The 17,338-nt window shown below is 40.0% G+C and overlaps 1 protein-coding gene across 2 annotated transcripts in view; it reads right to left on the minus strand.

The window, feature by feature from the left end:
* Pcsk1 (proprotein convertase subtilisin/kexin type 1) overlaps window positions 1-17,338 on the minus strand; it is a 41,547-nt gene that overhangs the window by 16,016 nt on the left and 8,193 nt on the right. For both annotated transcript variants that reach the window (XM_003479433.5, XM_063245383.1), the window contains exons 4-9: window positions 15,723-15,869; window positions 14,372-14,448; window positions 8,673-8,761; window positions 5,727-5,899; window positions 4,219-4,431; window positions 1,678-1,778 (exon numbers count right to left, since the gene is read on the minus strand). In XM_003479433.5, the coding sequence (XP_003479481.2) occupies window positions 1,678-1,778; window positions 4,219-4,431; window positions 5,727-5,899; window positions 8,673-8,761; window positions 14,372-14,448; window positions 15,723-15,869 (800 nt within the window). The remainder of the gene's footprint in view (window positions 1-1,677; window positions 1,779-4,218; window positions 4,432-5,726; window positions 5,900-8,672; window positions 8,762-14,371; window positions 14,449-15,722; window positions 15,870-17,338) is intronic.

A 17,338-nucleotide genomic window follows, 5' to 3' on the forward strand; every position in this document is an offset into this window, starting at 1 on the left:
ATATGTATTTGGGGGTGAAGTTGACAAGGGGTGGATTGTGACCATTCACCCTCATCTGGATGAGGAAATAACTAGATCAGTAGAGCATGCTCTTGGTGAGTCTTGGTGTGGGAGTCATGGAGGTACTGACTTAAGTAATATACTCATTCCTTTCTGGCATTCTTCTCTGGCTCTTCTATCGAGCCTCTGCAAACTACACAACTTTGTTACACCATGTCGTTCTGCCATGATGTGTCTGCCTTGGAACCAGGCAATCACAAGCTAATAACCATGAACAAAATAACCTTTCCTCTGTTATGATTTGAGTGTCAGACATTATGTCCAGCAACAGAAAAAAACCAACTGATATACTATTTAACGCAATAAAGCAGGAATGAGGGCAAATAAAGCTCTGTGAATGTATAGTAAGTGATGATTAGATTTTCCCTTCTGTGTTAAGGATTGAATGATGGGGTAACTATTGTCAGGGGAAAAATGTCAAATCCTTTTTAACACCATTCATGAAAAAAGTACTGAGAGGATTTAGAATTTATACATGGCAAAACAACCATAATAAAAAATATAAATAAATGTTCATCTAATTTTGGGTTATGGAATTTTTTTCTGAGCATAAAAACAAAGAAAGCTGTCTTAAAGAAACAGAATACCAAACCTATGTAAATATATATTGACTTCATTACACTAAAATTACTTACAAACAAAATTAAAAGTCAAATATCAAACTAGTAAAGTATTAATAGGTTTTTAGAACCAAAATCATAAAATAAAATCAAAGCAGGAAAGAGGCAATCTCAGAAGGCGAATGCCCAAAGGATATAAAATATTGAGCTTCATTAGTAATAAAATAAAATATATATTAAAATGAGATACCATTTTTACCTATGAAAACACAAATGCTTAAATAGGTAAGATCAATTCTGGCAAGGGTTTAGAAACTGGCACTTTCACTTAGACTATAAAATGGTATAGACTTTCAAGGCAGCAACTTGTCAACATGCATCAAAATCATTAAAGCATGCCAGTTTTTTGGCCTAAATATTCCAATTCTGACTGTTTATCTTGAAAAAATTATCAGAGATGATAATCAATGTTTATTGGCAAAAATGTTTACCTAAGGATGATCAGATATTTTAAATAAAATTTACAGTTATGCTATGGAATCTATGAAAAGGCAAAAGCTTGATTTCAAGTCTCATGTCTCCTGATATGCCTGTATTAGCTCCAGGACTAGGCTTATATATTTGCATAGAGGATATTTTATGAGCTTGCCATTCATAATACCACCTACAGAAAATTATTTGGATAACATATGGGAAGAGAGTCTTACAGCGGAATAGGAAGAAGACAGGGGAAAAACTGTCAGCTTTTAAAGGTCAAGGACCATTAACTTAAATATCAGAAAATATCAGAGAGTACATTTAATATGATAGACTGGATTTTTAAAAAATTACAAAACAACATGCGTCTTAAGCTCTCCATTTTCTAAGATATGTGTGTATAGACCTACATCAAGAGGCTAACAATGGTTTTCTCTATGTAGCAGGAATAGAACTTATATTCCTTTTTTTTTTAAGTTTTCCAAAATTTCTCCTATAACCACATATTCAGGAAACAAAATATGTCCTAAGAGGGATGAGCAGCCTCTGTCAAGGTGATCAGAAGCTTTCAGGGCCTTACTTTGCTTCCAGGGCCAGAGCGAAGATGCCAGCAGCCAGGGGTGCAGACGCCGAAGTGCCCGTGTGGGTCTCCGTGCAGTCATTGTGCAGGTCTGCACTTGTCTGGATGGCAGGGGGAGAGAGGGGAGGGACACATGATGAATGATGGGGGTAACCGTACCAAGGTCTGCATCTACTATGACCAGAAAGCCCAGCTGATTCCATTCCCTACTTCCTCCCTAAACCACAAGCGGATGTTTGCCATCTGCTGATATTTTAGATCACTTTTCTCTCTATGCAACTTGTCTATAATTCTGGCACCAAGATGCCTTTTCTGGGGATGAAATACTCCCACTATGAATATTTTCTCTTCTGAGACTCCCAAACAAACTGCAGTCTGTAAAAAAGAAATCACTGTGAATCATGCTGGCCCCTTAATCATCAGGTCCATTGTGTTTGGTCCAGCATATTTAGAAATTCTGCCTCATTCTAAATTCCCATTAGCCTTCATTTTGACATTTGGTTGTCTCTTCAGTAGGATGAAGCCATCCTGATCTTAGTCACCTGAACCACTTGTTTAAAATTCACTTCGTGTATACTTTGGACTTTCTGTTATCTAGATTTGATGCCTATGAGTTAGAGTCTACAACTGCACTTTGATGAAAATGATAGGTTTTTCACAGAAAAAGGGTACTGGTCTTAGTTTTGGGTCTAAATTCTAGAGTAGTTATTCTTTAGATGTGTCTCATGTGCATGTCCTTTGGTTTACCCATCTGTAGAGTGAGATTTACATTCCCTGACTCATATTCCCTGAGGCTTATGTGAGATCCCACCTGTGAAGGTATTTTTACACAGTATTTTCTCATGGAAGGAATTGTGCAGGCTAACTTTAGGGTAATGAGGAGGCTGCTAACATGAAAGGAAGAAACTCAGATGATTTCCCATCAGTCTGCTTGGAGGACTTCAGTTCTGCTACTGAACAATGAGTTGGGCCAAAGGATTACTAACAAGATATTCAGTTAGGCTTCAGCACTAGTTCTGAGCTAGAGATTTCAATGTGTGGGAGGAAGGTGTAAAAAAATGATTTGTTTCATTATCACTTCCTTTGGCTTCCTACTTGGAGTTGCTGGATTTTATAAGCTATGGTGTCTCTGCTCCTCAGAGTGCTGAGGAAGCGAGGTTGCAGTTTTTACCTGTTGACGCAAATAAGCCCCCGGAGATGACTGTGCTGAGAGAGAGGTTGTGTAAGGAGAAAGCTGCACTACTGCGACTTTCTCAAATAGAACCCACCAGCTGTCTCTCTTCCCTAGGGTTGGTTTACCTAGGGAGGGCTTTACAAAGATGCATGGAAAATTCTTGGCTGCTTCTGTGCAAAGTAGCCCAGAAGATGGGCTGTCTATGAGAGTCTAAACTGTTTAACAGGCCATTTTCAAAAGACAGCTGGGAACACCCAGAGTGATGGCAACAGCCAAGAGCTTTGATGATAAGAGGGGCAGATGTCTGATGCCCCAGTGAAAGTCTATAGAGAATGTCTGCCGTGAACAGCTCCTGGGTAGAATGTCAGTGTCTATTATGCAAGTAATGGAAGATACGGCATAGGAAAGAGGCCAGCATTTTTAAGTGAAAACCACGTAGCTTACTGCCCAGACTACAATGCAAAATCAGTTACAAAATAGCCATCCTCCCTGAAAGACACTAATGCTGATAATTCTGTTGAGATGCCATTAATGGGAATTGTGAACATATTCCAAGGTAATTATTATGGGGTTCACCCACAGTCTAACTGAATCATGACCTACTATTGCATTGAGATTAGGAGCTACATACCTTAGTTGGTTGGTTCTTTCTCTGCCCAATGTTAAATTTGAAGGTTTAAATTTTTAAGTTAAAAGTGCCTCTTTTTGTTCTCAAAGTCTCCGAATGGGCCTTCATCATCATGCCCTTGAAGGGAAATCCAATAATTGCCCCTGGCTGTCTGAGTCAGGGAAATGCAGGCACAGGCAAGCGTAGGTTGGAAGAGCTCTTTGAGCTTAGAGCATTCCTGAGCTGCTTATTCTACACAGAGGAGTTCATCTCAGGGGAAAGTGAGGCTGTTATTTTCTTGCAGGTTGTCTGTTTTTAGGAGAGACTGCTCGTGTAGATTCTGTATTTTTATCATTTGCTAAAGGGCAAGTCAGAGTATATCCCTGCTACTAAAGTATAAGCAAGTACAAGGGTGATAAAGCCTACAACCCTGAAATGTCCTTTTAGACTGTTTCCCGGGAGGCATCAGACAAGCAGGAAAGACATTTGGAATCTCGGCTGTGTGTAATGACAGGTTTGGTGACTTCTCAGAGCTGAGTTTTAAAATGACAGCAAGGGAAGATCGCCATGGCAGAAGCATCATTGTGCCTATAGGCAAAGCTTCCCTATCTATGCTAGGCTTTCAATGAATTAGCCCGAGTCTCTCCAACAGAGACATCACACGGAAGCAAGTCAGTCCCACCAAAGGTCAGTTAGGAGGGTCATTGTAAGTGCAAGGAATGCTCTTCTAGCTAGGCAGAAAGACACAAAAGCGACGTACGATTCGCTGGTCGGTGTAATCCCCGCTGCTGTAAGAGGTGGCCAGGGTGGAGGAGCACTTCTCAGCATACCAGGGCGACAGGCCTTGCTGGGAAGCACTGCTGATGGAGATGGTGTAGATGCTGTCCGTGTAGCCATCACAGTCACAGTTATCGCCCTGACGTCCCCCATTCCCAGAAGCCCAGACGAAGATGGAGCCCTTTCCTTGTCTTCCCTAAAGAAAAAGCCAAAATGTATACTGTCAGTTATCATCTACTACAGTCCTGTTAAGCCACAACAAATCCCCAACAAACACAAGCATGAGCTCACAGACAGTTATTAGGGATCTATTTTCAGCTCTGTGTCCTCCAGCTTCAACACTGGGAATCTTGGGAGACTGTATATTTCAAACATGGTCTGCCAAGCAGCCTGCTGCCAGCATCCTCATCTGAGCTCTCTCTGGGGTGGGGCTGAGAAAGCATCTTTCTTTCTTTCTTTCTTTCTTTCTTTCTTTCTTTCTTTCTTTCTTTCCTTTTCTTTTCTTTATTATGCAAATTCATAATCTCGCCTCTAGCACTTACTCATAATTTTTTTCACTGTTCTCTTGGCATATGTCACTATCCTTGAATCTTTGAACTTCCTCTTTCTTTCTGCTTGGATCTTCTTGCTGGCTGATAGAATGACAAAATCAGGCATTATTCAGAGCTGCCTTGCAGCTGCATTAAACAGGACTCTTCAATTGAATGAAACTCGTCAAGGCCATCCTTTCTATGATTTTTCAATTTGTGCTCTCTAAAGTCTCTATTTTCATCTCATCCTGTGGAGGGCAAGGCCTTGGAATCTGTGCAAGGCTGCAATAAACACTAGTGTCTGAGCAACAACCGAGGCAGCAGTATTCTCCAGTCATGTGCAAAATAGAGGAGGGTTCACTGCTGTATTCACAAGCCTCGTCAGATGGTTTTGTCTTACATAAGAAACCCAATATATAAATAAACTAAAGAGCAAAACTGCCCATAAGACACAGGGAGATAGATCTTTCACAGATGGGAAGGGGACCAAGAGCTGGAGAGAGGGGATTAGAAGGAGATGTAAAAGGAATTAAGACGTGTTGTGTCCATGCACCAACTCCTCATGATGAATGTAATCATTGTATTAATCCTAAACTTATACTAATAAAACTAAAATTAAAAAATAATGGATTTCCAGAGCAATGGGAAGAAGTCAGGGCAATATTTTACATAGTAAAAAAACCCCAAAGCAAGTGGAAAATAAAGAACATGCAGATATATTTTAAGCTATATCCTGAAAGCAGTGAGTCTCCCTTCAGTGTTAGACTCAAACAGAAAGACTCTCTTAACCTTGAATTTCCATCATCTGTAGAATGATTTGGCTCCCTGAGTGCATTTAAAATGCTGAGTGGCTTTGCCAAGAAATTTGCAGCATTTTTTTTCCATGTAACATAAACATTCTTCCTTTCATCTCCCATTCTAATGGCTGAATTTCATCTCAGGTGGGTGTTAAGCATCTCACCTGTTTGACACCATATTCAAAAGCCTTCTGGGCTAGTCTGCCAGGCCCCTCCACAGTTTTCCCATCATCATTAGGGCCCCAGCTTGCACTGTAAATATCCACGTGTCCAGGGTTGAATCCAATGGAACTGGCCTCAATAGCATCCGTCACTATGCCATCCAACATCCTTATGCCTGGACAGCAAAATGAAAAAGAAACAAATAGGAAGGCTGATGTCAGTGTGTACACAGAAAAGCAAACAGTTTAATACGTATATTTTTAAGGGACTCCTAGAGTCAAAAAAAATGTGACACTGGATGTCCCCAATGCCTGTGACTGGCTACTAACAGCACAATCAGTGCCCTTATAAACTTTCTCGTCTGCCTTGTAGAGATAATAGTATGTACTAGGGCAGCTGTGAATTTTTGTCCCACTCAAGGCTTGGATCCCAGTAATATCCCTGAGGATGAGAGGGAGTAGCGTCCTTGGACAAGAAGTGGCCATGGTGCTGCCAGTGACAAATGTGTTCCCTCTCTCCACTGCCCCAACAAAATGACAGAACAGCTTTCCTGTGGCTTACCTATCCGGCAGCTGTCCCTCAGTGCCCCTGTTCGTGGTGATGATGGTACCATGACTAGCTGTGGCTTGCTCTGTGCTGTGAAAAGGGCGGTGCAGTGTAAACACTGCTGTTTGAAAAGATCTGCTCACAACAGGAAACTAACAAATAGGGAAGAACCCTTGTTTCTAAGCACTGATTAAGAATAACCCAGGGGCCATTCTTTTATGTATTTGTTAAGGAACATTTTTAGGGTGTCTTCCTTTTCTTCTAAATCATCTCAGGATGAAAACATTGCATGGATTTCACTCCTTGAGGGGAAATCATTTTTCATCAGGAGAAGGCAGATGCAGTAGCCTTTCGTGCTTTCCAACAGGCTGTCACTCAGCATCAGGCTCATGAATTCAAGAGCCAGGAGGAGAAAAGCAATTTGGACAGTACAGGCAGCTACCTGGTTATTCCTAGCTTCTGGCTAATAATACAATAGTGTACGGCCTTAGACTTTCACACTATCTTTCACTCATGGGGCAAAGATAAGAGAAGGTGTAATCAGCATGTTCAGTAAAACATATAAATGCTGAGAGAGAGAGAGAGAGAGACAGAGAGAGAGAGAGAGAGAGAGAGAAGCTTAAAAGTGAGTTTAGAAGGGAAAAATCCCAGCTCTACTTTTTAATAGCTGTTGGGATTGTAAGCAAGATACAAAATCTCTCTGCACTTCACTCTCTTCAACTAGATGGTTATGACAGTTTCCACGGCACTGAAGATATTTCATGTGCAGGCACATCCCACAGGCATTACATATGTGAACTTATCCTCCATGCAAGGTGGGCACTGTGATGTGGGCACACGTCACAGGTAGAGAGGCAGAGGCTAGAGACACCCATGGCTTGTGCAAAACCACATAGCTTAGAAGTGGGATCCTGAATTTGAACCCTAAAAAACTGGCCCCTGAATATATCCTGTTAACTGCAGGATATGTTGCCTATGATGTATTGGAAGGTGAGTGATATACAATAGGTACCCATGAATGGAAATTATTGTTCAGACTGGGGCTAGAACATCACAGAATAACAAAGTACATCGGTAGGCTGAGCATCAGAGGCTTTGTATTTCAGGTCTACACTATGAACCAGCTCTTGTTACCTTAAGAAACGTACTTTTGATTCTTCCTCCAAAAACTGAAAACCTGTCATAAACTTTAGCTGCTGAATTCATTAAAATTTCAGAAGTGAAGTCTTTTTCTAGTTGTTTACATAATTTGTGTTTCCATCTTCACTTTCTTTAAATTACCACAGCAGTTTGAATATGATGGTATCCAAGGAATAAAGAACAAGGCATAAACTGAACCTGCTGGTGCAGGCCTGTAATCCCAGCACTCTTAAGGCTGAAGCAAGAGGAGCTCACATTTGGGCCTGGCGTGGACAATTTAGCAAGGCCTTGTCTCAGAGTAAAAAATTAAAAAGGGCAGGGTTGTATCTTAGTGCAAAGGTGCAGGGTTCAATGCCCAGTACCACACACATACACAAAAGTGCTGGTAATCGAAGAGTCTGCTGTACCAGTGTTGCTAGCACACATATTCATTTGTTTTCCAATTCAAAGTACATTCATGTAAAACATGCAGAGGCTTTGCTGTAATTGAATTGCTCCTTAAATAACCTTTTTGTGGTAGTATTTTCTCAAAACCAAACTAAACTCAAATTTATCGTACAACTGTGAGAGTCTGAGGTAGAAAAAATATGAAGAGGGGAAACAATTCCTGCCCTTCTATCAGCCCCTGCCAAGCCACCCTGTGCCCTTTATCATTGGAACATGACTGTGCCGTTAGACCCCTTTCTTCTCCCTGAAGCACACAAAGATGCCATCAGGAGGGTAAGGTGAGCAAAGGATGAGGTACTCTCCCCTGAACCCCCTTGGCCGGAAGTGGCTCTCTCTGTGGCCAGATTTCTCTCTCTACTTTCTTGGGTAGTAAAGTGATAATATCTGCTGTGTTTCAACAGTCCCTATTGATTTGCTGTACATCTTGTAATTTTTTTAATTAAAATGTCCTTGATTACCTTGTGGGAACTTTTTAAAAGCTGTTCTTTGCTAACAAATGAAGAACTACTGAATTGAGAGGCAGGGAAAGTCTACCTAAATTAACATCCTCCTTCTGTTCCCTTAGAAGCATTCAGGAACAGTCCCTCCTACATCAGAACATAGAAAAAATTAGAATTTGTTCAAATGCTGTCGGGTTATCTGTTTTCTCGTAGTTCAGATCCATTGATTGGTTCACAAACCACACTTAAGCCCTGCAGCAAACTGCATGGAACTAATTTCTCCCTCAGGTTGTTGAAAATCCCCTCCTCCACCTACATGGGTGATACAAGCCTCAAATTAAAGGGCCAAAGTACAGGAACAACCCTCTGCTTTACCTCCGACTTTGGAATTGTATGCCACGCCAACCCCACATTTGCGATTATTTGCTTGCATGGCAATTTCTCCTGCGCATCTGGTCCCATGTCTGTGGATTAAAAAGAATTAATTATAGCACATTAATAGGGACCAACATTTGTTTTGCATATGAACCCATGGTGTATGATATATTACCTTTTTGTTGGTTTTGGAACTGGTTTTCTTACTTTTAGCATTAAACAAAAGTTAGTTTTTGATGAAGAACAAAGATAACTAAAGTATGTGAGTGGAAATTCTGGCTTCTACTCTTAACTAGCCATGTGACATTAGATTCATTCCTTACCTTCTAAATTTTGTGAAGATTCCGTGGGCTACCTGTGCAAAGCACTCAGAACTGTGTCTCACATGTATTTAGGAACCTGGTGTGTGGCAGCTCTTAATTGTATTCAGAGAACTCTGACACTCAGGAAAAAATCACAGACATGGCTTCTCCTTCTTACTGTTTTGGTAGTGAAATGTTTCCTTACTTTCTTCCCTAATGACTTTGGGTTAGTACCTCAGGTTAGATTACGCTGCAAAATATGATAGAACAGAACCCTTTTGTAAATCTTCCTTCTCTCGTTTAACTATACATCACATTAAGATATGTGAGGATTTTCTAGTATTAAAGAGGAGTTTGAAATTTTCTCAGGACACTATGGACTAATTGAAAAACAGTGTGCTCCTGTAACTCTGATTGAATCCAGAAACCTGTTTAGGATTAGTTTTGTAGTCAGGTAAATATTTTAGAGTACTTGGTGGGGGGAGGTAGGATTCTTCCCTAAAACACATTAACGCCTATCGCTAAAGCACCAGTTCTGAATTCTGTACATACTGCTCTTTTCCCACCATCAGCATCACTCATAAGGTCCAGTAAGTCAAGAACGTGTTAATGTGAACCCATTTCATGGATTTATCCCAATGTGGGAAAAACTAGGAGTATTGTGAAGGCTACTGGTAGTCTGGGGGAGCCAGTGACCAAATACACTGACACACGGGGCAGAAAGGATTCCATCTGAGCAGCAGTACAAGCCAGCTACTGTTAGACAGTGCTACGCTGGCCATCTATTAATTAAACCTGGCCAGGGATATAAAATACCCAAATTGACTGAGCCATCCAAAGTTACTCTAACTTATCTTTTATTATGAAATCGCAAAGATGATTTCTTGGTCTCCTACCACTGAATGCTACTAACAGTGGACAGGAATTCTAAGCCAGAATCACATAATTTTCTTTAATTCAGGGTTTTCCTGATGTGGAGATATATGCTGTTTCTTCTGTACTTGCGTTTTTCACTTTGAGAAAGCCACTCTCCCTGACTCTTACCTAGGAAGCCGTCTACTCAGATGGTTTTCAAGGACTGCTGCTGATTCTGGGGTAGAGAACTATGTCCTTTCTTGGGACTCTTTAAATCTTAAGTTTCAGATGATCTATATGGATCTTGCTGCCAATCAGACTCTATGGAGAATGAAGCTAATTATAGCAAACAGCACTAGAAAACAGATTGGTTGGTACTCAGGGGACACATGATTTTAATCTGGACTTTGCACTATTGGATCAGAAATAATTTCAGTCTCTATTTCACTTAATCTGTGAGTTAAGATTCTTTTACTGGCAACTACAATCATATTGACCATTAACTGAGAAAAATGTGTACATCTTCACATGGAGAAAGTTATGCCTGCTTTGTTGGTAGATTAACTCTTTGCTTTTGTAGAAGGAAAATTTCAGTTATTATCCTCTGAGAAATGTGTTTCCAAAAGTCACCACTGCTTGCTTTTCAATTTATACATGATAAAAAATAGGGCTCAGAAAAGGAAAAAAATTCACCGCTGGGCCCTTGCTTAAGCCAACAGAGCCAACCTGTTGACAAACATCCCTAACATTGTGTCCCTGTCCAAAAATGATGTGACATGCACTATCTATTTTTTATCTTCACATGATATAACAGTGAAAGAAGCAGTAGGGTCAGGGGTTGGGGGCTGGGGATTTAGCTCAGTGGCATAAGTGCCTGCCTTGCAAGCTTGTGGTCATGAGTTCGATCCCTGGTACCGGTAAAAAAAAAAAAAAAAAAAAAAAAAAAAGAAGAAGAAGCAGTAGGGTCATGGTACACACAGGGCTGAATTCTTTTCCTCCTCCAGTCCTCACTACCCACCTTCACACAGAGAGGAGGAGAGGATCTTATCAAAGTGTGTCTATGTCATTCTACACAGACCCGCAGTTTTTTCTTTTCTAAATTAGACAGTAAAAGAGCCTTCTATCAACTTTGGACAATGGTAGTAAACAAATTGTTTTTTTTTTTTTTAATTCTACGAACTAGTTTAAAGACTACTATTATTTTGGTTAAATATCCTTGTCACATGTGTTATTATCTAGAAAAATAATCTGTAATTGGTATTGAAATACTGAATACAATTTGTGCCAACATAAAAAAAAAGAGTTACCTGCACTTTTTTGATTGTATTATTTAGTGATTCTTCTTTTGATTTGCAGAGAAACATTCATTGTGGTTTCTATTAGTCTCATTTACATGTTGATAAAAATCTGAGGCAATAGAGATAGTTTGAAGAAATAATGCCCTTGGAATTGGGAGATAATAGGTCTCCAATTGCTACCAACACTGACAAAATGGGGCCATTCATTTTGCAAATCTAAGGAATTTATGTCTGACAACATGCTAGAAAGTCAACTCTATTTTTTATTATATCTTCTGATAAATGATAATCACGTTGATGCTGATACCTGGTTGATAGGAGGACTCTAGAAGTGGCTCATTGTGTCATTTCTGAATAACAGATTGTAAACCAGCTCAGAAAACTTATGTGCCTTTGCTTAGGTTCGTATCAGCAAGTCATGCTGATTTCTCACTGCTTCAGGTGCTAAATGAGAAACCTTGATCATCATCACTGTCATCAACATCACTATCACTGCCAGCCTCATCATCAACAATATTTAACATTTTTTGTGTGCCAGGCAGTGTCCAAGAAATCTAAATACTAAACCATGTGAAATCCCTTAATAATCAAATTAGGTAGTAATTCCCTTTTAAAGATGTTAAAATCTGAGCACAAAGAAACTAAATAATTTGTTCAAGAGAACTAAACTATTAAGTGGAAGACCTAACATTTTCTCTCATTCTGACTTGAGTTTCTCTTAACTGCTGGGCCATTTTATACTACCCTATGCAAATGATGGTGAGCCTATGGCATGCATGCCACAATGGGCTGTTTGAAACACTGAAAGCTCTGGACATTTCACCATTACAGCCCTATGTATAGAGAAAACCACAGCCGGCAAAACTCTGGAAGCTCAGAATTTTCAGCCACAAAATAATCATCACTATATGGAGCCTCTGGGAGTTGCTTGGAAAGAGGAAAATGTTGTGATTATCAATGCTGTACTGTAGGATTTCTCCCTTTGGGGAACAGCTAATAGAGAAAACTCGCCAGATTCTGGATCCAGACCCTCCTCAAAGCTCATGTGTTAAGGCTTGATCTCCAGCTTGGTGCTGTGGGGAGATGATGGACTCTTTAAGCAGTGTGCTCTACGGGAAGTTTTGAGGGGCTGAGGGAGTGTCCTTGAAGGGGCCCTGAAAGGAATCTCTTCCTCTCTTTACTTCCTGCCACCACGAAGTGAACATCCTGCTGTAGAGACACACCCCAACCAAGATGAGCTGCCTTGCCAAGGTGCAAAAGCAACACGGCTTACTCACCATGGACTAATAGCTTTAAAATTGTGAGCCGAAATAAACTTTTCCTTTTTTAAAAGTTTATCTTATATTTGTTATAGTAATGCAAAGGTAAATCTTCCTTCTCAAGACCAGTGAATTTCCAGAGAGTGTTATTTTACCAAGTGTTCATATGCTAATGTGGCCACAGCACAAGTTATCACACACTGTGAATCCAGGAGCTAGATTCAGGATCTGTTGAAGAAGGAGCTGCAAAACCTAAGAAAGAGGCTGCTGTCTCCAGCCTCCTCTGCTGCACCTCCTGGCTACAAAAGATCTCTCTCAGTTTTAATAAGTGGTAGAATAAAAGTTGTTGTCCTCATACCATTTGAAGAAGGGTATCCCAATCTTACTGTCCCATTTCCTCAGGAAGCTCCTTTCAGAAATGTAAGGAGCAAATATCTTATCACTCCACTTATAGAAGAAAAACCAAACCAAGCCAAACCAAACCAAAACAACCCCCAAAACATAGGAGAGACAGAGAGAAGCAAGTGGTCTACCTCACATCACTCTTTCTACTGGTAATTGGCAAAGCCACAACTACCAGTGAGGCTGACATTACAGAGATGTGCTCCAAACAAGTAGATGCTCTTACTGGACATACACTATGCTGACCCAGAAATACAGCTCTAAGTTTGTCCCTGTTATCACCCAACACACTCCCACTGTGCTCCAAAAGTGCCTCCCCAGGAATTCCTACTATTCTGTTACTGAATGTTCTAACCTCTAAGGAGTAGTGTGGTTAGCCTCTTTACTCAAACTCTTGAAGATGTACATGGGAAGGAAAGAAGTAGCTCTTCTATGGCTCTCTTCTCATTTAAGGAAAAAATATACACACAGAAGTTGGGGTCAAGTCTGTGTGGCTCCCTTTTGGAGAGGCACCATCCAAAGAAAGGAACAAGGTTAAGCCAATATTACTGTACCAGCCCCATGGAAGGAGAGATACAGAGAGAAAGGTGAGTGACCTAAGTTGGTTAACAGTCCAAGAGACAGCCATGGAGATAGAAAAAGGAAGCACTTTAGCTTCCTGTAACATCTATCTACAGCTTTTTAGGTGCTTCACTCATTCCATCCCTATTGATAGCAAAAACCCCTGGTTTTGACCTTGAATTTTATCTGTTTTGGTGCACTTTCTCTAGGTTGGGGAAAATGAACAGGAAATCTGAATGTCTCCTGGAATTTAGGATAAATGTCAGTATGAACGAAGATGAGTTCTCATTTGAGCATGGACACTTTGAGCCCATGTGCCTGGAGCATGAAGTTTTTTGTAGCTGGGAGAGAAGGTTAAGTCTCTGTTTGATCACTTTCCTTGGAAGGCCTGGGCCTTGGCTTCTGTTATTCCTTATGACTGCAATGGGAAGATGTTGTTCTAAGAAATAGATGTCCCCTTTCTCCTCCCTTGTCCTCACACCTGTCACAAACTGGAGCATGACGCTGCACTTCAAAGCCCTGGAGGTTATGTTGGACTTGGAAGCCGGGTCTTAGCTGGATTTCTTTTGTGTGGTATTTGGTCACATACTTTTGGGGAAACTGGTGAATGTAGTTGTGACCACCACAGAAAGTTGTGGGAGTTGTCCACTATATATATATATTTCTTTTCATGGCTAATATCAAGTATGTTGCAAATAATATAAGAGTCATGGAGGAATTGGTGAGGACTGAAAGTTTATACTTTTTATGGCCCAAATATTCTTTCAAAAGCTACAAGTAGTCAGTAACCCCTGAAATGATAATTTAATTATTTAAGAAGCTTATTTTGCAAAATATGAGACTATAATCTGAAGATAATCTAGAAACAAAACTTTTGTTCCTGTTTTAAAGGCATTGAAACACTGTGGTATGCACCAACATTCTCTGAGAGGTGAAATTACACAAATTTATTGTGCAATTCTCTCAAATGAGGCAACAACATTTTAAAGAACTTTATGTTTACAAAATTTACATTTACTCACTTGTTCTCATTTGTGGGATCATATCGGGGAAACGGATCATGATCATTATCATTAAAGTCATAGCTAGCCTCTGGATCCTAAAGAAACAACAAACATAACAGAGTAGCATCATAAAAAGCAGTACCCTTACCACTTTTTATTACTGCCTGTTCCATCCTAGTAGATTCCTAGTAGATAGCTCAGAAACTTACATGTCTGAGCTTTTGGTCTGGTCACTGAATATTTGTTGTACCCAAAAAGCAGGTAGCAAAGATGAACACAACAAAATAATCAGCAAAACATCCACGGTTTTCTGGGTTCAAACACCTCACTTCTCAAATGAGATTAAGTGAGGCTCTGAGAAGTTCGATAACTTATCTAAAACTATGGTGCTAACTACTGGTCTTCTGGCACTTATCTCTTGCAATTCTAAGTGCAAAGAAGTAGCTACAGGATAGAACTCCTCAGATATACTAAAAAATGTAATTTAATAAAAGAGAATGTACTTGAAATTACTGCCACGCTTCCAGATCCTATTCCATTTTCTGAACAAATTGCTACACTTAAAACATCTCCCACATAGGTCTATCACCACTTCAGCTAATTTCATAATTTTCCATATCTCTCAATTAGTTATGATTTCTGCCCTGTATTAGTCTCTTTACATCTTTTTTTTTTTTCCTTTAATTTTTCTCTACTCTTCAACTTTGAGTTATGGCAAGGGAATGTTGTTTGGGTAAAAAGGGTGAGAGAAAGATAAGGGAGAATCTTATCGAGGAAATACTCACTACCCTGATATAAAGACCCAAGATAAATCATGGAGCTCATGTTACATTATGAGCCTCACAAACAATTAAGTACAGTTTTCAAGATTTATTTTCCCACTTCTAGTAAATTTTTCCTTTTGCAGTTTGGCATTTTTCCACTGAGTGGTGTTTACTTTGAATTTGCATGAAAGGAATCACATTTACGCAATTTCACAATGTCAGGGACAGTGACATGAAAGATGTGAGAAGAAGACTGTGAAAATGACCTCACACGTCAGGTTTGATTTGATTGTTTCATTGTCCCAGACACCAAGTGGTTCGAAATCCAAATGTCTTTTAATAATTTAATTCATGTGAGTAACCACTCTCCCAACTTTCCCAACACTCCTGAGTTTGTATAACCCTTAACCTCATTCAGACCTACACCCACTTGTGCTAAACAAGTTCATATGGGCTGATAGGAGGGTAACAACAGGAATAAAGCATTGGCCTGCTGTCCCCACAGCAGACTGACATTGAAGCAGAATCCCCCTCAAAAGGATGAAAAGTTCTGCATGTCTACATTGACAGCTCCATAAGTCACAGTCCTAAGACAGCTCACTTACATAATTGGCATAAATGTCTGTGTGATTCCACTCCAAACCGTCATCCAGTACAGTGAGAACAACTCCTTTGCCTGTAATGCCCTTTTGCCAAACAGGTATCACATGAAGATCCAGCTTGGGCAAAATTGCCGTCATCCTGGTATCTTGCTGGTAATGAAAGACAAAACAAGCATTAGTCAAACCATGATTTAATTGATACACAATGAAAATTCAAACTCCAGTTGTTAGCCCCCTGTTTTTCTCCTCTTGGATCAGTGTAGTACTTAGAAGAAGGCAATTAGGTCGAATGAAAAACAAACCAAAGGATAGGGCAAAATGAATCATAGAGTCCTGCTCGTCTCCCAATTGTCCCAATGGAAAATTACTTGAAAAGATGAATCATTCTAGGCCTCTTGTCTTTGAACTACATGGATTAAAAGAAGTTTGTCTCTAAGTTTCTTTCATTTATGATAGCATGCTCCAGCTCTTCTTCTACTTAAGTGTCATTTGGTACTCTGTGTTTTCGTCTCCCCCAATGTCCTCTGCCTCTGTTGCTATGTGGAGCACTCATTACATCTTCGGATGCACAGTCATTTAGGGTTGTTTTATAGCTTTCTCCTAGAGGAAAAATCAGAACCCGGAATGCTGACGTGACTGTGGTCTTCCAAGAACTTTGACTTTTAATGTTTACTTTTTATTATGTGATATAGTCCACAGAATGCAGATGAAAATTTTTATAAGTGAGGAAAGTGTGTGTAACTTTCATGCTGTCTGGGTTTCAGCCACCTTCTGGGAAACCACCATGTATGTGTTCAAATATCCTGAAAGCTTTCTGAATCCTGTCCTTTTGTGGTTTTATGGCAATTCATTGCGTAGCTGGTACAGTGGCTGTGGTGTAGAAACAAAGAAAGACCTGTCAGTTCAGCTTCCTCTCAGAGGAATTGCAATCCATTGCCTATTTCTTTGTATGGATCATTTAGGGAGTATCTAAGAGAGGAGACTGAGTTTTTCTTTCCAAATAATTTTTCTGATATAGTTAGTGTGGGACTGTCTGGAGAAGAGCTGGGCGGCCAGGAAACACAGACATAGGTACATTTCCAAGCATATAGGAGATGTAGTAGGGTGTCAGGAAACTACTGAAGGGGTCAAAGAGAAATTTAGAATTAACAACAGTTGAAACTACAAGTGAATGTCCTGTGCCTTCCTGATGTTCCTCATAAAAAGGTGGGCAGTGGGTGATGTGAAGTCGAATCATAGGAGGTTAAAACCACATATGAATTGTTGGCCAAAGCTGGACAGCAAGGTCTCTATGTTAACCACAGAACAGTTTTAAAGTGTGATTGTTAATATATTCCTATGGGTTTGAACCACAGTGGGTACATGCATGACTGTCCCATCCAATGAAGATTAGATGAGTTAATTCATAATGAACACTTGCAATAGTATTTGGCACACAGTATTTGTTCAACAAGTGTTAGCAGATAAATGTTATCAGCTGCAATAAGCAAGTAACTTTTGCTTAGTTGAAGTAAAGGCAAGAGGAATCGATCTTTTTGGATGAAAACTGGTCTCCTTATCTATCCATTATGCAATGAAACTGTTTAAGCCTTTGCTTCTGGATGTCATGATAATTTATC

Source organism: Cavia porcellus, unplaced genomic scaffold (genome assembly GCF_034190915.1).
Source record: "Cavia porcellus strain 051 isolate PalLab524CR breed Dunkin Hartley unplaced genomic scaffold, mCavPor4.1 scaffold_2, whole genome shotgun sequence".
NCBI lineage: Eukaryota > Metazoa > Chordata > Mammalia > Rodentia > Caviidae > Cavia > Cavia porcellus.